The sequence below is a fragment of the Acinonyx jubatus genome, chromosome D4 (genome assembly GCF_027475565.1).
Source record: "Acinonyx jubatus isolate Ajub_Pintada_27869175 chromosome D4, VMU_Ajub_asm_v1.0, whole genome shotgun sequence".
Lineage (NCBI taxonomy): Eukaryota > Metazoa > Chordata > Mammalia > Carnivora > Felidae > Acinonyx > Acinonyx jubatus.
The window spans coordinates 37,637,989-37,660,747 of record NC_069391.1 but is presented as its reverse complement, the minus strand read 5'-3'; the positions used below and the strand labels follow the sequence as shown (position 1 = coordinate 37,660,747).

Here is a 22,759-nt window from a genome sequence, read left to right as displayed (position 1 = left end):
GAAGCTAGCCGGTTGCTGATTATGTATCTCTCTAGGGAAACAATATCCATCTGCTAAACAATATTCATCTGTCCTGGGGTCCCTGCTGGAGGGTCTTCCCAGGCTCAGGGTAGTAGAGATCCTTTCTCTACTCACCTGTCATTCTCTGGCTGGTGCAGTGACATTAACCAGCTAACTCAAAGGTACAATCTCATTCCTGAGGTATCAACAGGAAGGGGCCCTGAAACAACAAAAATCCAATACCTATCCAAAGAGCACCCATACAGTTCTGTAACCCACACCTCTGAGGAACACCTCCTTTGCTCTGACTATACTCCCTCATAGCTCCTCCCCACCTGTGCAGCCTTAATGTCTTCTAGACAGTTCTGACATACATGCATAGCCTACATCCCTCTATACCTGCTAGCTTATGTATGTGCCTGTAGGAAAGTGCTTCTTTCCTACATTAAACATTAATGTGCATACAAATAACCTGGGGATATTGTTTAAATGCAGATTCCAATTTAGTAGGTCTGGAATGGAACCTAAGTTTCTGCATTTTCACACAAGCTCTCAAGTGATACCAATACTCTTAGTACAGCGGCCACACTTTGAATAGCAAGGTTCTAGGCCAGTCTTTCTACATCCACACCATCCCCAGACAGCCTCTAAAAGAGCCCTCTGTACCCACCTTAATTTGGTTTTATACTCTTAGTGCCAAGACAGGACAATGGTTTGGTGGGGGAGGAGGAGGAGAGATGACCCAAAGCTCAAGTTGGGGAGGCTGCTCTGTCTGCTAAGAGCTCTGGCTGCACGAAGGCAGAGAATTGTTCAGAACAATGCAGACCAGGTGTGGTTCATCTGGAATTCAGCAGATCATTTAGTTAATATTGTTTGAATACCTGTTACTTTGTTATATGTACAAAAATGGTGCTTGGTGTTTTGTAATATATTATCTCATTTAATCATCCTAAAAGACTGAGTAAGGTAAATACCATTCCCATTTTCAAACTGAAGAACCAGCTTATATCAAGTAATATGTTCAAAATCATACCTTGAAGGGTGGTTAGCACTAGAATTTGAATCTAAGTTGTCATTTCTTATACCCAACCCCTTCTTAGAGACATCAGATAAAGACATGAGATTAATAACACATCAGAACTTACACAGCTGTGGGACTGTTGTCTTATAAAGCAGGCACTTGGAAGGCTGTTAGTAGTCTCATCATATCTCCAGTGCTCTGCACACACTTGAAGCTCCTCTTTAGAAAATGGCATGGATGCTTTCTGATTAGTAACCTCCTGCTCAAAAAGTTCTCCATAGGAAGGAAATATTGGAGTCACTGAAGCACTCAATAGCTCAAGACAGAGAGAGACAGAGATAGACAGAGACAGACTAGCAGAAAGCAGGAGGCAAGAAAAAGCACTACAGACTGAGAATCCTGAGCCCAGGAGAGAAAAGCAGAAGACAATTAAAAAAAAAAAAAAGAGAGATGAGTGGTGCCTGGGTTGCTTAGTTGGTTAAACAACCGGCTTCAGCTCAGGTCATGATCTTGCAGCCTGTGGGTTCAAGCCCCACATCGGGCTCTGTGCTGACAGCTTGGAGCCTGGAGCCTGCTTTGGATTCTGTGTCTCCCTCTCTCTCTGCCTCCCCTACCCACACTTTGTCTCTCAAAAATAAATAAACATTAAAAAAATGGAGATGAAAGAGTCTCAGCCACCAATTCAGTTCTGGTCCTAAATTTTAGGGGCACTTATATTCTAGGCACTGTGCTAGGTGCTACAGATATAAAGATAATATGATCTCTACCCATGAAGAGCTTAAAGGCCAGTACAAAAGGCAAATAAATAAGCAGATAATTTTTAATACTAAGGCAAATGCTACAACAGAGGTTTGTATAGAGTATTGTCTGTATACAGAACAGAAGGACCTATTCCACCCTGGGGAATTAGGGAAGACTTCTCCAAAGAAAGCTGAGGCATGAAGAATGAGTAGGAGATAGATAAGAACCAGATGAGAAAGAGGTAGGGAAAGAAAAGAAAGGAGTAGGGAGGAAGACACACATGACTACATGGCAGGCTAAAAGAATAGCTCAATTTTGCTAGAATGTTAAATGGTGGGGTGAAATGGCAGGTGATGAAACTAGAATTGGAGGAAGGCTTAAAATCATGAAGGGCTTTGTAAATCACATTCAGGGGCTTTGGACTTTAATGGAAAATAATAGGACTGGAGAAGAAAAACACATCAAGGTCATACTGCCAGGCCTTAGTGGCTGACTAGATCTGGGTTGAGGGGAAAGACCTAGACAAAGAAGATTCCAGGTTTCCTCAGTGTGTGTGTGTGTGGGGGGGCACCTCTAAATATGCATGATCAGAGAAAAGAACTTGGGGAACACCAACATTGAAGTGTTGAAGGGGTAGGAAGAAGAGAACTGACAGCCCAGGTCAGAGCAGCAGAGGGTCAAAGAGAGCCTGGTGTCATGGATGCCTGGGAAGAATAAGGTTTTGAGAAGGATAATGTAAAACAGGGAGGAACCAGAACCAGAGTGCTGAAGGGGCTCTTATTTGACAAGAGAGACTGGAGTGGAGGATGGTTGAAACTAAAAGGTAGGAGACAGTGGAGAAGGGCCAGATGTTTGAAGATGTCAAGAAAGAGAATTCAAGACACAGGTTCTTCTGTGGTTTGCTGACATTTCAGCAAAAACTCTATTTTTCTCTCAGTATTATGGGTCTGATCCTTGGGAAGCTTGAGACTCCCCAAAGAGAAGCCCTAGTAGAGAAATCTAGCCGTGGTCGAGACCATGGCAGGTCTGCTATTTCTTAGGAATTGTGGGCAAGGGTGGTTTGAAGGCAAGATAGGCTGACCAGGGCCTGGGCAACCTCAAAGTAACAGCAAACTGAGTGGGAGTGGGTTGTAGCTGCCCGAGTTCTGGCTGCACTACAGTCCCATGACTTAGCCTTGGGTCATTCTCCCCAGGCCATGGCAAAAAGCAGCAAAAACCCTGGACTTCTAGTCCTTTAGGCAGGAGGCCTGCACAAACCTAACAAGAGCACCCTGGGAATCCAGGTCAGTGGAGAGAAGCCTGCATTGACCTTTTTCTAGAAGGAGAAACACCTGCTCCACCAACCATGGACATCCAGGAGAGGCTTAGCATTGGAAACTATACTCCAAGTGATCATGGTTCTGTAGTGATCATGATTTCTCATTTTTAAACCTTCAATAACACTTTTCTATAAAAATAAACAAATATAAGTAAAACTAAAGAATCATTTGACCTAGGGGCACCTGGCTGTCTGTCAGTAGAGCATGCAACTCTTGATCTTGGAGTTGTAAGTTTGAGCTCCATGTTGGGTGTAGAGATTACTTAAAAATAAAATCTTAAAAATAATCATTTGACTTAATTATCGATGCATCCCTGAGGTATAGTAATGGAGTCAGTAAACTGCATACCTCCACTGTAAGAGAATATATCTATAATTAGAATTGGGGGTAGATTCTAGTTCTGTCTCCTCCATCCAAACACCAGAACCTGTGGGTGAGTGGGCAGTGAGCAGGAAAGCCAGGCTTGCCCTAGCACTGGCAAGCTCAGTGAATTTGGACTGACTTCTCCCAAAGCCTTGATCTTGGGTGCTGACTACGCTTTGAAAACATCATGTTTTGAGGATGAAGAGCCTGTTTGGCTATTTACAAAAATGGATCTGTGAATGCTGCCAGAGTTGAATGAATGTTTTATGCCATTTGATGCATTTAAAATAACCCAATAAGTTGAAAAGTTTTGCTGTGAAGGGAATGTTTGTTCTGTAGAGTTAAGTCGTGGTTACAATTAGAAAAGGAACTCGAAAAGTTCCTGTGTTTCCTGGCAGGGGAACAATGCTTTCTCTTCATGTACTTCACAAGCTAATGGCAGTCAGAAGGTTAGTTACAAGGCCTCACATCAGGGCTTCAAGGAAGTACAGAGTAACCATTTCCAGGAGTATTTTGGATTCTATATGGACACCCAATTTCACTTGTTCATATTATGACTTCTACTCTTCCCTCTATTCTCTTCTATCTTTCACTCCAAGGAAAACCTGAGCATTGGCTTTTAGTGATTTTATCCTATCAATGTTTAGGAGAGTACTTTACAATTCCTTGTTACATCTAGGTGGGACCAAGACAAACTCTCTCTCTACAGATAAGAGAACTAATAGTCTGTAGAAAGAACCTGAAAATCCAGTCAACCCTGGGCTGCTCTGGATTCTGAGAGAATTTTGCCACCCACCCCCTCTGCCCTAGCCCCAGCCAGCTGCAAATTGTCTGGATCGAGCTGCTTTGACACGCTGATGTTATCAGCCTCATGGTGCCTGGAGCACGTAGATAGGAACAGGGAATGGCGCCGTCTCACCGGATGTAGTAATGCAATTTAGATTCTGAAATCCAAGTATAAAATCTTGAAAGCTGACATTTTTTATCTACCACAGGAGGGGGGTGATGGGGCGGAATTCCCAGCAGAACCATCAAAATGAGGAAATGGCTTCTGTCATAGATTAATAAGTAGTTCAAAGCACTGGAAAAACATACAGAGAGGATTTGTAGGGAAAGTTCTTGTCCACCCCCCCTCCTCTGAGCCACGCTGCCAGGTGAAGACCCCTCCATTTGTGTGAACCCTATGCTGGGACTAAAAGTGCCTCTTCTGAGCATTCCTATGAAAATCCCCTGTGCTGGGGAGATGGAAGAAGCACCAGCCTCCCCGGGGTGGGGGGGGGGTGGTATGCCATAGCAGTTTGGGTGGGTCTCAACCAGCCCTTTTTTTTTTGAAAGGAGCAATTCAGACTGGGCTAGAAATGGTGGCAAAGAAGTAGTCACTTACTTTTCCTCTCATTTCCCCAACTTAATCCTGTGTCACTCTCCCCACCCACCCCCATTACTACATTTTGCATCACTGGTCTTCATTGCTGGTGGAGCATGAAGAGCCTTCCTGCCTCATGCTCCCCTTCCGGCTACACCTTACTTCTCCTTCAGGCTTCAGCTGACACATCATCTCTTATAAAAAGCTTCGCACGGGGGCACCTGGGTGGCTCAGTCAGCTGTATCCGACTTCAGCTCAGGTCATTATCTCACAGTTCACGAGTTCGAGCCCTGCATCAGGCTCTGTTATGACAGCTCAGAGCCTGGAGCCTACTTCACATTCTGTGTTTCCCTCTCTTTCTACCCTCCCTCATTCATATTCTGTCTCTCTCTCTCTCTCTCAAAAATTAAGAAAAAAAATTTCCCATGAATACCAGGATAGGTTAGGTCCCTCTATAATATACTCTCACAGCACTACCCCCCTTCCATTTCTTTCATGTACTTATCAAATTTTACTTCAGTGAATGCTTGCATAATTTATTTAACAAATGTTCACGAAGGCAGGGACCATGCCTAGTTCTTCTGTGTCCTCCCAGTGCCTAGCATAGAGAATGAAGGGCTGTGATCTGATAATAGACAAACAGATTGCTTTCTATTTGGTTTGAGCCATAGCAAGGCTCTTTCTGAAACAGAGGTGGCAAAAGTCCAGTGGCCTGCCAGGTTGTGCCAGGGCCTTGTCTAATGGTGTCCCAGACAGATGTTGTATTGTGTACTCTTTGTAGGGCCACTTCTCTATGTAAGCCTAGGGGCTGAAAGATTGCCTTCCAGGAAGTTATTTTGGAGAAGAGCCAGAGTAGGAGTCCCCAAATCCTCACTTACTCCCTTGCTTGCCTGAAGGTTTGGCCTAGTTAAAACTCACTTAAGGCCCATGGCCAATGCAGCAACTCAACTCCAGGTTGACTACTTGTGGGGGCTGATCAACAGCTAAGCACACACAACTTTCTTTGAGACTTAAGGTCCAGGCTCATATTTTGCTTGCTGATATACATACATCATCATCAAATGAGTAAGGCCCAACTCTTACTATCAAGTTTCAGAGGAGTGGGAAGCTAGCTTGGAACCAAACCATCAGAAAATCCTTTGGAGGGAGATAGGGGCAGGGCTGCTCTGATCCTGTCTGTTTTGACAACCTGGGGCTTACAACCATGCGTACCAGGCAGTGAGCCACCCAAGGCATGGGAACGTTTGGGAGTTCATACATAAGGGCAAGGAGACAGCAAAGGAAAATACAAGAAACCTCCCTGAACAGTAAGCACAGCCTCTGGCTGGAGAGTAGGGCTTAGTGGATTCCAGGTTTGCCTGTGAACTACACTGACTTAGAGAGTCTAGACAGGTCATTTCACTCTCTGAGTTCCCAGGTCTGTTTTTATTCAGGCCCTGAGATTCCAGAAAGAGCCTCCAGGGCAGAGAGTAAATGAGTTGTCCCAGGTCAATGCCAGATGGCAGCCCAGGAATTAGAATTTGGGGACTCTTCTTTCTAGCCAGCTGCTCCTTCCCCTGAGTCCTGAGCTTTTTCTTCTTCTGAATGCTCAGGACTATATTTAATTTAGTAAGGTTTGTGGTCACATAATCACTGCTCCTAATAAAACAATGAATACAGAGCATCCTCTGTTAAGGAAGGCAAACATGGGGAAGGCTTTGCCCCTGAGAAAACAGGCCAAAAGCAAGTTCTGGCTGAGGTTAGGCCTGTTCTACTTGAACAAAAACCAACACAAGCAACTCTCTTGGGATCTGACAGAGTCCTCATCTGTTCTTGTTTCTTGTCTAGGCTTGCTTATATGTCAATAGCCTGTGCTTAATCCCATAGCAAGGGCCTCTCCTGGAAGCTAGAAAACACTGTTTCCACAGGCAAGAGAGGGGCCTGGCTGAGAGACAGTCTGGATCTAGATCCTCTGAACATCTTTCCATCCATAACTTAGTTACTACATTGTTAATACTCCCATCTTCAGGAGTATTATCCAGCCAAACCTCTTCAGGTAGAGTGGAGGCAGCCTTAGTCCTTCCAGCCCAAACTCTTGTCAGGTCTACTCATGGCTCAGCAAACACCATATTCTCTTTTCTCCTCCTTGCCCTTGCCTGTCCCATTTTGACTGTCCAGTGTTAAGAGAAGGAGCCTGCAGCTGTTCTCTGGTGGTTTAGTATTGCTTTTGCACCTGTTTCTTTGACTAGGAGGTTCTTTGGGGGTATAAAGCATGTAATGGCCTTTTAGTTCAGACAGTTCTTCCAATAAGGGATCTAAGAGTATGAGAGGTGAAGAAAGCAATGGAGGAGAGCCTTACCCAAGGCCCAGAGCAAGGGTTGTTGGGAGGGATAGGATCCTTAGTGCCTTCACTCAGCCTCAATCCAGGTAGACCTACCTTCCCTCCTTACTCACCAGCCGAGGCAATCAAAGTGAGAACATGGTAACCTCATTTGCTGGCTTTGATTAATTTAGCTATGGAAGAGGCCTGGAAGTAGAAAAGGAACTATCAACTAGAAAATCCAATCCCTAGTAGGTGACTGTGATTCCTCTGCCCTTCCAGATTCCTCATACACCCCTCCTCTAGATGATTTGGGGAATCAGGAGGGAAACCCCTCTACAATATTACCTCTCTTCTGCCTAGGGTCCAAGTGCATGGCTAGGGTGAGGGTGTCAGGCTGAGAACCTCCAGACTCACTAGTTTCATTTCTGTTTCTATTTGCTACACTTGCCCCTATACACCTTATGTCAACGCTCTTACCCTAAAAACAACAACAACAAATCCAAAACACTTTAAGTCAAGTGTACACCACTGCCAGGCTGATTGTACAGTGATAGCTCATGAAACGTTCCAGCCTCAGACCTTGAAATCTGCTCAGTGCTTCTCTTTAGTTTCCCCTGCCTCACATACCAGATTAAAGATGGGAATGCAGATGTATTAGAGACAAAAGTCATTTTAACACTCCCTTGTTCCACTAGATTCTTACCATCCCTCCAAAATTCTACAGCTCTGAGGTATTGGGGTGTGAGACCCTAACCAGGGACAGCTCAGATGCTGTCTTGAAAGCTTATTTCACCTTCAGAGTGATAGTGACCTCAACAGAGAGAGTTTGGTCAGGCTAGATGTGAGTGGAAGAAGGTGGGGCAAGGGCTGGAAAGGATAAGGGGGAGTCCCTGGATTCATAGGGAAGATCCTGGAGACAGAAGAAGCCAGAGACATGTATAGGAAGGCTATTCAAAATTAAAGAAGCAAGGGCCTTAATGACTCAGGCACCTAGTCTTTTCAGACCTGGCAGAGACTGGGCTCTTCTAGGAGCTATCCAGGGTCCTGAACTGCCATCCCCTGAAGACCTAGGAGTCTCTGAACAAAAGCTCCACATGCCAGTTAACACTGACCTTAAATGGTTGGACCCATTGCTTGAGGTAGTGACTCAAGTCATTCTATATAGCTGCAGCCGGGGCTTCATGCCAGCAGCCTGGCTCCCTAGTCAGATTTTCAACAAGTGATTATAAGGTTGAGATTAAGGATCTTGGTGTATATGAAAAGTATCTTGTAGTACTTCTGGAAGCTCAGGACTAAATGGGTCTGGCTCAGGCAAGGTGGCTGGTCATAGGGAAAGGAAAGAGGTCTCTGTGGCACATCTTCAGACAGATCAGCCATTCCTCTCCTCACTTCAGTGGCCACTGCACACATGTGCTTGTACACACACACACACACACACACACAAGCATGCATGCATGCATGCACATACACACATGCCAGATTCTCTGCTCTGTAACTGCAGAGCCTGTACTGCTACAGAGATGGTATAGTCTCCTTTGTCTGCATGTTAGCATAATGTATCTGATTTGTTCTCACCATGGATATTATGGAAATCTGGCAAAGAGTACCAAAACTTAAGACTTAAATAAATAAATATTTCTTTTTCTGGATTCAAGAGGAATACATTGTCACTATAAAAATTCCAGATAAGCACAAAAGAAGAAGAAAAAAGAAGAAAGAAAGAAGAAGAAAACCTTAATCCCACCATCTATAGCCCTTGGCACACAGCCTAGGCCCTTTTGTATGTGTGTGCACATGTGTGTGTGCATGTGCATGAGTGTTGGTAAGAGGCAATATAGTGAAATGGTTAAAAGTATGAGTTTTAGAGTAAGTTCTACCTCTGCCATTTATCTGTGCAATCATGATCAAATTTCTAACCTCACTGGGTCTGTTTTTCAACTTTTTTTTGGTAGTGGGAAGGGGAGGTTTAGAGAAATACTGTGTTTAATAGTAAAATTGAGTTCACTCTAGTACAGGCATGGTCTGGAGTTGAAGCAGCAGGGATGGGTAGGTGCCTCTCACATACCCGCACATGGTGAAGAAGATGAGGAAGGTGGCCATCAGACAGGACAAAGCCCAGAATAACATAGGAGAAGAGATGCTGCTTGAGAGATAGGTCCTAGCATAGCCAATGATATAAAGCTACCAAATCCTATTCCAAAGCCAGTCCCTGAACCAGCCACACCAACTGTAGTGACCCCAGAACCAATTGGCCACTGTGTAAAGGTCTTGGGAGACAACAGTGTTCTGGAACTCCCATCTGGCCACCTGGAGTAGGGAGCTGCTGTAGATGGCTATTTAGATTGGATTTCTAGCCTATCCAGGAAGGAGACAGACACATCCTTGACTGGACCCCTGGGCAACAGTGGATCAGAGCTGGAAGAATGAGTAGAGCCTTGGTGGTCTGCATTTCTTCAGTCTTCCAGCTTTAGTTCTAGTTCTCAGTGCTCAGCTTCCTCACCCTGTTTTTCATATTTAACATAATATAATAGTACTCATCTCAAAAGCTTGGTGGGAAGATTAAATTGGATCATGTATATGAAGTGCTTACCACAGTCCCTGACACATGGTAGGCAGTCAATACAGGGTAGCTTTTATAAAACACACACATATACCCCCATAGAAATCACTCTGCAATACTGCTTGATACCTAATTTTAAAACACAGACTATTCTCCATCTCAGAGAAAAGCTGAAGAGAGGATAAGTAAGTTCAATTTATTTCGTTTTCTTTCTGGCCTAACTTTCTAGGCCACAGTGATGACAAGCTGGGACTTGGGAAATAGAATGGCTTCCTAGCTCAGGAAGGAAAAAAGTAGTTCTTGATCCAGAGCTTCTAGCTTTCAGCCTGTGTTCCATAGCCAGGATATGGCAAGGGCTTTGTGGTCAAGGTTCCTCCTCTTCTCAAACTTTGGGCCCCAGCCTTTTGGCCTACTTGCTCTGGTTAGTACTTTCTGCTTCCCTGCCGAGGAGCATCCCACTTTCCTCCAGGGCTTCTTCCCCCTTGGCACCCACACAAGTCCCTTTGCCTGGTTTAGGCAAGCCTGCTTCCTCACTAAGTCCTGGCCATTTGATTCCTATGTCTACCACTCCCACCTCTCCATATTTGCTCTACTAACTCTGTTCTCCTGGAGGTCAGCACTTGAGGTCCTAATTAAAATCCAATGGTCTTTTCTCAGGTGATCTTCCATCACCTTTCAGTATCATTGGACATTGCTGACCAGATATTTCTGGAAATTCTGTTTCCCTTTGGCTTTTATAAAAACATCCTATCCCTATCTGTTTTGACCAGCCTCCCTACTGTTCTTCCTCGCATACCCTAGACATAGATCCTTTCCTCAGTGTGATCACTGACTCTTTACACATGTTCTCTCTTGGCATGTAGAAATGTAATATAATATTATAAACTTATTATTTCAAGTGATATCTCTCTGGGTTTGGCCTCCAAATATATATCTCTAGCTCTGACCTGTTAAGCTCCAGACCAACATTTCCAACTGCCTATGACTTCCACTGATGTCATCCCCTGCTGTGCCCCCCAGCCTTGTTCATCCTGTTGACTACCCTTATCTTGTTAATGGTACAAACCACTTTCCCAGTTAAATAAACTCAAAACATTAAAAAAAACCTTTTATTTTGAAATAATTTTATATTTAAAGAAGAGTTACAAAGACAGTGCAGAGAATCCTTGTACATTCTTCACCCAGCTTTCTCTAATGTTAGCATCTTAAATAATCGTGGTACATTGATCAAATCTACATTGATCAAATCAATAGTATTGACTAAACTATAGACTTTATGCAAATTTCTCCAGTTTTCCATTAATATCCCTTTTTCTGTTCCATATTGCTTCTCATTAATATGTCTCCATGGTCTCCTTAGTTTCTCAGTCTTTTCCTGACTCTCATGACTTTGACTTTTGAGGAGTATTGGTTAGGTATTTTATAAAACATTCCAGCAATTTTGATGTGCCTTGTTTTCTCATGATTAGACTGAGGTTATGGATTTGGGGGAAGAATACCACATAAGTGATGCGTCCTTTGTATCACAGCATATCAGGGGGTATATGACTTACTGCTGGTGATACTAATTTTAATTACTTAGGGTGGTGTTTACCAGATTTCTCCACTATACTTACTATTTTTCTCTTATTTTGACCATTCTCTATTAGTCAGAAGCAAGTCACTAAGTCCAGGCCACAGTCGAGGGAGAATTAAGCTCCACTTTCTAGAGGAGGAGTATCAAAGAATTTGTGGATATATGTTAAAACTACCATGGTAATTAATACATATTTTGGTTGAGGTTCTTATAGGCTGTGCAAATATCTTGTTTCTCCTTAAAGTTTCACCCACTAGTTTTAGCAATCAGTGGATCTTGCCAGCAGCAATTATTACTATGATGTTCTAAAGGTAATTTTTTTAAGTTTATTTATTTTGAGAGAGACAGAGGGAGAGTATGAGTGGGGAGGGAGAGAGGGAGAGAGGGAGAGAGGGAGAGAGGGAGAGAGGGAGGGAGGGAGGGAGGGAGAGAGAGAGAGAGAGAGAGAGAGAGAGAGAGAGAAAGAAACCCAAGCAGGCTCCATGATGTTAGCACAGAGCCCCACGTAGGACCTGATCCCATAACCATGAGATCATGATCTGAACTGAAATCAAGAGTTGGATGCTTAACTGACTGAGTCACCCAGGTGCCCCTAAAGGTAATTTTTAAATTCCCCTCATTCTTTCTAAAAAAAAAAAAAATACTTCTACATAAAATACTTTTACATAACAAATCATAATTCTTGAAAATGTTCCTTCTCCTTCATTTATTTATTCAGCCATTTATTTACACCAGTATGGATTAATACACATATATTTTCTTTTGGGGGGTATAATCCAATACTACCACTATTTATTTTGTTGTTCAAATTGTTCCAGCCTTGGCCACTGGAACCTTTTTCAAGTTGACTCCTGTCTCCTTTTGACCTGACTGGGAAGTCATTTTGACCCACCTGTTTTCTACTTATCCCTCTGGCAAGCTAATCATGAACCTACTGTAACAATTTCTTCCTTATCAACTTACTTCAGGACCACTGCAAGAGTAACCCACTTATCTGCCCAACCTATTTCTTCTTCCTCCAACTCATCCTATGCATTACTCTTAAATTACTCTTCTGGAAATTAAACACTGCTCTGATTACAACATTCCCTTGTTCAAGACCTTTCAATGGCTCCCACTACTTAAAAACTCCTTGACCTAACATTCAATAGTTTTAACAATATGGCCCAATTTGACAATCTAGCTGCTCTTCCAATTGCTTATCTTTCTAAATCCTTTGTTCTCTTTACTGCAGCTGTTAGCTCTATGTGCAGATGACTTCCAATTTCTATCTAGCCCTAACTACATCATTTTAAGCCATTAAAAAAATCTTTTTTTTAAGTTTATTTTTTGAGAGTGAGGGCGCACAACTACGCATGTGCAAGCAGGGTAGGGGCAAAGAGAGAGAGAGAGGGAGGAAAGAGAATCCTATGCAGGCCCTGCACTGTCAGCACAGCACCTGAAGCAGGTCTCCAACTCACGAATTAGGAGATCATGAGCTGAGCTGAAATCAAGAGTCAAACGCGTAACTGACTGAGCCACCCAGGCACCCCACCATTAAAAAGTCTTTATTGGCTTCTTTAACTTACAAAAGTAAGGCATGTTCAATGGGGAGAATTAAAACAATAACTAAGTGGTTAAAACAGAAATGAGTATCTGACTCTCCTCTGCCCTCTGCTTTCCTCAGGTTGGTTTTAAGAATGAAGTGGCTTTTGGGGGCTCCTGAGCAGCTCAGTCAGTTAAGCATCAGACTTCAGCTTGGGTCATGATCTCTGGTTTGTGAGTTCTAGCCCTGCTTTGGACTCTGTGCTGATAGCTCAGAGCCTGGAGCCTGCTTCAGATTCTGTCTTCCTCTCTCTCTGCTCCTCCCTCCCCCTACACTCAAAAATAAATAAACATAAAAAATAGAATGAAGTGGCTTTTCCTGATTGTTCAGTATTTCTATCTCCCTATTAAGTTGCTACATCATAGGAAACAGATTTCGAGACATGCCTCTTAAGAGTTTACAATGCAAGTCAGAAAAGGTTAAATCCAGAAAAATATAGATCTTTATCTTTGCATTGCAACTTATGCTTTCAAAACTTTTTCTTTATTATCTCATTAAATCTGACAATCCTAAGAGATAGAAATAGTATCTCTTTTAAAAATAAAGGATTTTATCTTTTTGAAGAGCAGTTTTAGGTCTACAGGAAAATTGAGGGGAAGGTACAGAGAGTTCCTATATACCCCCTATGTATACCGACATATACATAGCCTCTCCCATTACCAACATCCTCCACCATGTGGTATATCTGTTACAACTGATGAACCTACAGTGATACATCATAATCAACTAAAGACAAGTTTATATTATGTTTCACTCTTGATGTTATACATTCTATGGGTGTGGACAAATGTAAAATAACATGTATCCATCATTATGGTATCGTACAGAATATTTTCACTGCCCTAAAAATCCAGCATCTATTCTTTACCCCAATTTTACAGAGAAGAAAAAAGGAAACCCTGCAAAGCTGATCAGCTCTCCTAAAGTCCCCTAGCCAGGGCTAGGTCCCAAGTTTCCTGACCCCTTTCCTACTTTACCTCATAAAAAGGCCATACTGAAAACCACAATAAGCAGCAACACTAATGGGAGCAACTCCCAATGGGAGCAAGGCCAGAAGCCAAAGAGAACCACTCAGAATGTTGACACATCAGTGATCATGGCTTTACCTTGGGCAATGTGAGAATAATTTTGTTACCTTGCTTCCCAGTGGTGAAAGTGAGACTGTAGGAGATCTCTAAAAAGGAAATAAGAAACAGAAATGTATCTAATTGGTGTGATGGCATTCTGTTTTCAAAGAAATGCCTGCCTTCCCAAAGCTACAGAGCTCTACAGAAGTTAAGAAGGAAGTGAGAAGAACTGAGTGAAGTACCACCAGTCCATTCAAAACTTGGGGTGCCCAGAAGGAACAAGACTGGCCAGACGGGTGGCATCCAGGTATCTGGCAACATTTCTATAGCCAATTCATTTCACCAACTTGTTGATGTGCATACCTGATTGAAAAATATGGGAATTATGAAGTAAATGCTATATCTTCTGGGTAGGCATAGATGAATCATATCATCCACATTCCAAATGATATATGAAAATAGTAACTTTTATGTTATAGGCATTTTGACACAATAAAAAAAGATATATATCTGGACATCTTTTCATGTCAATCCATATTGGATTTTATCTCTTCCTCCTTTTTTTTTTTTCTTTAAATTTTTTTTTCAACGTTTATTTATTTTTGGGACAGAGAGAGACAGAGCATGAACAGGGGAGGGGCAGAGAGAGAGGGAGACACAGAATCGGAAACAGGCTCCAGGCTCTGAGCCATCAGCCCAAAGCCTGACGTGGGGCTTGAACTCGCGGACTGCAAGATCGTGACCTGGCTGAAGTCAGACGCTTAACCGACTGCGCCACCCAGGCGCCCTCTCTTCCTCCTTTTAAAAGACTGCCTAAGGCACCTGGGTAGCTCAGTTGGTTAAGTGTCTGACTCTTGGTTATCATCTCAGTTTGTGGGTTTGAGCCCCACATTGGGCTCCACACTGACAACGCAAAGCCTGCTTGGGATTCTTTCTCTCCCCTCCCCATCTAAAGCTCATGTGCTCTTTCGCAAATAAATAAACTTAAAAAACTTATTTTAAAATTAACTGTTTAAAAAAAAAGTCTGCCTATACATATGTTGTGGGATGGATGGATGTATCATGATTTATTTAATCAGTTCCCATTGATGGAGATTTGTGTTGTTTCTCCCCCCACCCATTATTATGTTGCAGCTATTACAACAGTGTAATATAATGTTATAATATTGTTACTATTAATTTATAGCTACTATAATATCTTGTAAAAAAAGTCTTTATACACTTATCCATTTATTTTTTTAATGTTTATTTATATTTATTTTGAGAGAGAGTAAGTGTGTGCATGTGTGAATGGGGAAGGGGCAGAGAGAGAGGGAGAGAGAGAATCCTAAGCCGGCTCCATGCTGTCAGTGCAGAGCCAAACCCGGGGCTTAATCGCATGAACCATGAGATCATGACCTGAGCAGAAGTCAAGAGATGGACACTTAACCACCTGAGCCACCCAGGTGCCCCTATTTCTTTAGTTAATAAATTCCTGGAAGTAGAATTTTTGAAGGGGTCAATGGGTATGCACACATTATATTGCCAGCTGTTTTTCCAGAAAGGCTGTGACAGTGTATACAGTACTTCCCAACAAGAGGTGGGGAATACTCAGGTTTTGAAGTTAGAAAGACCTAGATTAGTTTTAAGGATAGCTGATTATATGATCTTTGGTGAGTTACCATTCTTGGCTTTGTTTTTTTTTTTAGGGAGAGAGGAGGGGCAGAGAGAATCTTTTTTTTTTTTAATGTTTATTTATTTATTTTGAGAAAGAAAAAGAGAGCTCCCCCACACACATGCAAGTGGGGAGAGGGGCAGAGAGAGGAGAGAGAGAATCCCAAGCAGGCTCCAAGCTCTCAGCTTGGAGCCCGATGTGGGCTTGATCCCATGAACTGTGAGATCATGACCTGAGCTGAAATCCAGTGATGGATGCTTAACCGACTGAGCCACCCAGGCACCCCAGGGAGAGAGAGAATCTTAAGCAGGCTCCACACTCAGCATGGAGTGCAACATGGGCTAGATCCCATGACCCTGGCATCATGACCTGAGCCAAAGTCAAGAGTCAGATGCTTAACCAACCGAGCCACCCATGCACTCCAACATCACTTTTCCTTCTAGGGATGTAATATTACCCTCTTTACAGGGCCAGTGTTACAATTCCCTGGCCGCTAAAAAAGAGTTTGGGATACTAACTTGAGTTTTTCTAATCAACAGCAAGAGATATTGTCCTCTTACTGAGTCTGTTTCCTAAGAAAGACTTGAAGCCAATTTCCAGAGCCCTATCTTTAGTGACTAAATCACAAAAAGACAAACTCTCCCCATCTCAATGATCTTTCCTAGAATCTTAATCAGGCTGTGCTTATTCCCCAGACCACTGTCCATTAGGCCGTTTTAACAGCTGGACTTTCTGTTCTTTAAAATAGGACACTGCATTAAGCCCTGGAGGCTACAGAGGTCCTATGGAAAACAGATGGGAAACAGACCCGAGACACATGCACCCTTGGACACTGGGGAGTACAGATTGAATTCCCTTCCCTGTATACTTCCACAACCTGGACCAAAAGCAGAAGGACTGAAACTGGATCATGGATTTTCAGGGCTGTAAGTTCCAAAAAGTATTGATTGAAATAATCAGGGTTGAAATTAACCAGGACCTAGTAGTGACTGAAAAAGCCCAGTGATAACTCTCCAAACTGCCAAAAGGGGGCAGTGTAGTGTTATGGTTAAGAGCACAGGCTTTGACTCCACACTTGGGCTTGAATCTGGGCATTGCTATCTATTAGCTGTGTGACCTTGGGTCTCACTTGCCTTCTTTGTAGATTAAGAGTGTACCTTCTTCATATTGTTGACGGGATTAAATAAAATGTGTGTCCCCTGACAGTAAGTGCCCATAAACAGCAAGGCACACATCACAGGGTGTACGGTTGAATACAATAGTAAGATGTGACATGAGGTTACTAAATAAAGGGAACAAGATTTAATTAGTTAATTAATTCGACAGATATCTAGTAAATTTTTACTGTGTGTAAGTCACCTTACGAGGCACAAGAGACATAATGGGAAGTAAAAGTAGATATGATCTCTGCCTTCATGAAACTTGGCCTTCAAAAGGATCCATATGAATAACATACTCATACAAACATATGCAAAATTATAAATGTAAAAAGTAAAATAAGGAGAAGGCCACTGACAAAGTCTAGAGTCTGAAGGAAGCCTCTGTGATGAAATTATAGCTGAGCTAAGATCTGAAAGATGATGAGTAAGAGTCAACCAAAAAAGGTAGAAGGTACAGGGAAAACATTCTAGGCATAAGGAACAACATGTGCGAAGGCACTAAAACAGAATGGAGTCTGGGACATCAGAGAAATGGAGGAAAAGCCAGTAAGGTTGGATGCAGTGATTGGGGTTAATGTGGTATGAGGTAAGCTGGAGAAGAAGTCAGGAACCAGACATAAGGCTTTGCAGGCCAAGTTAAGCAAGGGGGAAGCTGTTGAAATGTAAGGGGCTGTATTGGGCATACCTACTACTTGGCAACACTTTCCTCTGATATCTCCTTTCATGGGGATAAAGGGATAGGGCTTCACACAATTCCTGCTGTGGTCATTCAGGAGAAGGGAGCAAAAAAGTAATGTGCAACAGGTCTCTTCTCAAAACCATTGACCAAGGAAGAACTAGGGATAAAGAGGAATGTAAGTGGGACATTCAGGGCTGTGAGACTCTCATAAGAAATCCTATACTGGTGACAGGCTATCACTACAGAACTCCTAACGTTTTCTGGTGGCTGCATAGCCAGGTCCCTAGCCAGCCTCCACATCTCAGATTCCCTGCCCCATCAGCTTCTCCACGCATTGCTTGGACATAGTGACTAAGGCATCAATAGCTACTAAGATGGGGTGGTTGGAGGCACAGCACTCCTGTGGGCAGGGGCAGGGCCCTGAGGTAGGTTCAGCTTTGCAGGAAGAAGCTCTCAACCTCTATGTGCCTTCCTGGTTAGCTAGCTTACAGCACCCATAGTATACACAGTGTGTTTGTCTGGGGCACATGCGCACAGAGTGTACAGTCTTCCAATCTTTCCTTTGTAAGGGGAGAAACTAAGAGTGAAGATCCTGAGCAGCACAGGAATGCTAAAGTACTAGAAGGAGATAGCTGTGTTCTTGCTGTCATAGATTTTTTTAAGTTGGCTGGAAATCGAGAAGGGCCTAAGAGCTAGAGCTGCTAGAGCTGCTAGAGCTGCTAGAGCTGCCTGCCCCACCCCTCCTCCAACTTCTCACAGCCCACAGCCCAGCTAAACAGGAAATCAGGCCTGGGTCCTTGCCAGGACCCAGGCTGGGGCAGGAAGCTCAGGAAACAAGTGAGAAAGTCTGTCTTCAGCATTGAAGAAGGCTGCTTAGAAATCCCTGGAAAGGTAAAATAAACCCAGCCCCTGCTGAACTCTCTCCCAGAGGAGGAAAACACTAGACTTGCCTCCACACTCTAGCACGGTCAAGCATAGGTCTAGCAGGATTCACAGAGAGCAGATGCAGAAGCTTCGTGGGGGAGATAGTGTTGCCTCAGTGAGAAGAGACTCCAAATAAGCATTCATGAAGCAGGGTGAGTACCTGTTGTCTGAAGACATTCTAGGGACATCTTGGGCTGATAAGGTAGGAAATGATGGTATAGGATAAGGGCAGTGATAGAAAAAGTAGGGTCTAAAGGAGAAAGGCCTAGAGATATCTGTAATACCTGTGGGGGATATAGGCAGAACATTGACAGGGGTTCTTTGCTGTGCATATGTAAAAGAAACTCCTGATTAGACAATGGACTAAGGCAATGACCAGCAATGGTTGCTCAAAACTTTAAGTGAAAGGCTGAAGGCAACATTTGTGATGGAGAGATTAGACTAACTATACCACTATTTAATCTGAATTTCACAAAAGGTGGGACAACCCATATGTCCTGCACCTCCTTCCTGATGTGATGCACTAGGAAGTATACAGCACACCTCAGAAGTATTCTTCACAAAAAAGTTGAATCTGAATCTAATCAGACCTTGAGATATAATTACCAGTTTGCAGAAATATAGGAGACAGACAGGGTTATAAATGAAATAATTATTCACAGTAATCTAGGGGGTGGGGTATAGGTAAAACAAGGTTAGCCCTGGGTTGATCATTGTTGAAGTTGGGTGAGTACTAGGGAATTCATTTTACCTTTTCCTCTACCTTGTATATGCTTGAGATTTTCCATAGCAAAACATTTTTAAAATTTGAAGGTCTGCAGACTAGAAACTACGTTCTCAAGTCCCCACTGGGGAGAATAGAAGCAACGTGGACATTTTCAATTGTTTCTTGGGCCCTGAAAGTTGGCCCATGGGAGCTGAAACAGAAGCAGGACATCCTCCTCTAACATCAGTACTGGGGCTTTCCAGGAAGGCCCCACTCTGCCAAAAGAATTCTAAAACAGTCATGGTACAGAGGGGCAGAGCAGGACTCCTCTAGTCAATGGAACCCCTTTGGGAATCAATGGGAGCACAGAGTACTTCCATCTCTAGCCTGGTCTCATCATGGCCTTGTCAAGGAGGCCAGGGGCTCTCCTCATTTGGTGATGAGAAGAATAAGCCATCTTTTCACCCTCTCCTATAAAAGCTCCCTTGGGAACCACTGACCAAAAAATGGAAAACACCAACCCCTTAATTGCCATCAACCCTTAGATCAGAAATGAGAGGGTAATTTGCAGTTCATTTTCATGTACATGATCTTATTCATTTTATAAATAGCCTGAAAGAGTTTAGGAGCTTGGCTAAAGGTCATAACAAAAGTGGTAAAGTTAGAATGTACCCAGCCAACTTTCTACCACAGCTGTGTACAACTCCTGCCCTGAGGCCAGTGCCCCTCAGTAGGTCACCCTCATCTCCATAGCCCCTCAAGGATACACAAGCCAATTCTTGTAGGAGTTCCCTGAGACTGCCTCACTGCTATAGTTCAGTCCCTTGGCAAATAAAGGATCTGAAACATGAGGTTCCATTAGGAAGTTGACAGGGAGATGGATAGATGGTTCCTGACCGGTTCCCTTTGGTGCCGCTGTTTACTACCTTGACTATCACCTCCCAACTTAGTCTCCCTTCCTGACTCCACATAATTCTTCCTCTTTATTCCCAAGCCACTGATCACCACCACCACCTTCCCACATCATTATCCCCACTTGGCCTTTCTCTGAGCTTATGATATCCTCTGAGCCAGGGCTGGAAGCAGCAGGACAACTGAGGGCAGAGAGGACTTTCTGGAAGCTGAAATCCTTAGCGAACACCTTTGGGGTTTGTAAGAAACCCAGTAGAGGCCCTTCTCACTAGCTGCTGCAATCTACATGCCAGTGTGGCTGTTGGCTTTCCCACTGGAGTCAGGTCTGCCCCTGGACAGAATAGCTTGTAGCATTTGACTTTCGTGGTAAGGAGAATATGAACCCCGTGCCTAACACACAGAGAACAAGACATCCAGGCTGGCACTCTTTCCTCCCTCCAAGAGCTCCAGATATTTTTTTCCATCTCCAGGAGGATGTGTGCAAGTCATATAATGTTGGAAGACTCAGGTAGGAGCTCTTCGTTGGGACAGTCAAGTTGCTCACTAAATATTACACGTCACACATCACAACTCCATTAATAGCTCTCCAGCCTCACAACAAAGCTAGCAGCACAGTCATCAGCTCTGCTACCTATGAGAGACAGGCTGGACCAGCCCTCCTACATTCTTCTATGTCCTTTACTCCTGAAAACTTACCTAATGCTGTAAAGGGAGAGGATGGAGAAAGGTCAATTTGTAAGAGATTCAGACTACCAAATCTAGGAGCCCCCACCCCACCGGAGAACATGTAGCAAGTCACTCCTTGTCAGGGATTCTAGGTCCTTCTCATTCTGTTGTCTGAGCTCAAACATTACTTTTTTTTTTAAGATTTTTTTTTTAGATTTTTTTTTTAAAGATTTTTTTTGGGGGGCCACCTGAGTGGCTCAGTCGGTTAAGCATCTGAGTCTTGATTTCTGCTCAGGTCTTAATCTCACAGTTCATGAGTTTGAGCCCTGCAAAAGGCTCTGTGCTGACAGTGCAGAGGCTGCTTGGGATTCTCTCTCTCCCTCTCTCTCTCTCTCAAAATAAATAAATAAACTTAAAAAAAATTTTATTTTTAAGTAATCACTACACCCAATGTGGGGCTTGAACTTACAACCCTGAGATCAAGAATCCCATGCTCTACTGACTAAGCTAGCCAGGTGCCCCAACCATGACTTTCTTTCTTTTTTAAAATTTTGTTTTAATGTTTATATATTTTTGACAGAGGGAGAGACAAAGCATGAGCGGGGGAGGGGCAGAGAGAGAGGGAGACACAGAATCTGAAGCAGGCTCCAACTGGGGCTCCAACTCACAGACCGCGAGATCATGACCTGAGCCGAAGTCAGACGCTCAACCAACTGAGCCACCCAGGCGCCCTATCTTTTTTTTTCTTTTTAAATATTTATTTAAATTTTAGTTAACACACAGCACAACATTGGTTTCAGGAACAGAATTCAGCAATTCATCACCTCCCTCCACTTTCAGTTCATTCTCTGTTGTTAAGAATCTCTTATGGGGTGTCTGGGTGGCTCAGTTGGTTAAGCGTCCTACTTAGGCTCAGGTCATGATCTCACAGTTCGTGGGTTCAAGCCCTACACTAGGCTCTGTGCTGACAGCTCAGAGCCTGGAGCCTGCTTCAGATTCTGTCTCCCTCTCTGCCCCTCCCCTACTCGCATTCTGTCTCTCTCTCAAAATAAATAAACATAATAACAAACATTTTTTTAAAAAAGAGTCTCTTATGACTTGTTTCCGCTCCCCTTCCCCCCCGCTTCCCACATGTTCATCTGGTTTGCTTCTTAAGCAAAATTCCATATATGAGTGAAATCATATGGTATTTGTCATTCTCTGACTGATATATTTCATGTAGCATAATATACTCTAGCTCCATCCACATCGTTGCAAATGGCAAGATTTCATATTTTTTGATGGCTAATATTCCATCGTATATAAATACCATATCTGCTTTTTAAAAAATGTTTTTATTTACTTTTGAGACAGAGAGAGACACAGCATGAGCAGGGGAGGGGCAGAGAGAAAGGGAGACAGAATCTGAAGCAGGCTCCAGGCTCTGAGCTGTCAGCACAGAGTCCAACGCGGGGCTCGAACTCATGAACTGTGAGATCATGACCTGAGCTGAAGTTGGACGCGTAACCAACTGAGCCACTCAGGTGCCCCTATACCATATCTGCTTTGTCCATTCTTCAGTCAATGGACATTTGGGCTGTTTTCATAATTTGGGTATTGTTGATAATTTTGCTATAAACATTGGGGTACATGTACCCCTTCAAATGTGTGTTTTTGTATTATTTGGGTAAAAATACCTAGTACTGCAATTGTTGGATTGTAGAATAGTTCTATTTTTAACTTTTTGAGGGACCTCCATACTGTTCTCCAGAGTGTCTGCACCAGTTCTCATTCCCATCAACAGTGCAAGACTGTTCCCACTTTCTCTACATCCTTGCCAATACCTGTTGTTTCTTGTGTTGTTAATTTTAGCTATTCTGACAGGTGTGAAATGGTATTTCATTGTGGTTTTGATTTGTATTTCCCTGATGATGAATGATATTGAACATCTTTTGATGTGTCTGTTGACCACCTGGATGTCTTCTGTGGAAAAGTGTCTATTCATGTCTTCTGCCCATTTCTTAACTGGATTATTTGTTTAGTTTGGGAAGTTCTTTATAAATTTTGGATCCCAAACATTACTTTCTCATTGGAGCCTTACCTGACATCCCCAGTCTAATGTGGGAGGTTTTATTATTCTGTCTCATGCTATCTTGTTCTTGTCTTTTTCATCGCTTGTCAT

At 43.1% G+C, this 22,759-nt stretch overlaps 1 protein-coding gene across 9 annotated transcripts in view; it reads right to left on the bottom strand.

Annotated features, from left to right (window-relative positions):
- FAM219A (family with sequence similarity 219 member A) overlaps positions 1-22,759 on the bottom strand; it is a 54,387-nt gene that overhangs the window by 17,539 nt on the left and 14,089 nt on the right. The window contains exons 1-2 of one of the 9 annotated variants that reach the window (XM_053204991.1): positions 1,146-1,434; positions 136-840 (exon numbers count right to left, since the gene is read on the bottom strand). The exons of 6 other annotated variants lie outside the window; for them this stretch is intronic. In XM_053204991.1, coding sequence (XP_053060966.1) covers positions 136-142 — 7 coding nt within the window. In that variant the 5' untranslated portion in view covers positions 143-840; positions 1,146-1,434. Of the gene's footprint in view, positions 1-135; positions 1,435-22,759 lie in introns of those variants that run through there. 2 more of the 9 variants (XM_053204990.1, XM_053204992.1) reach the window with 2 other exon arrangements.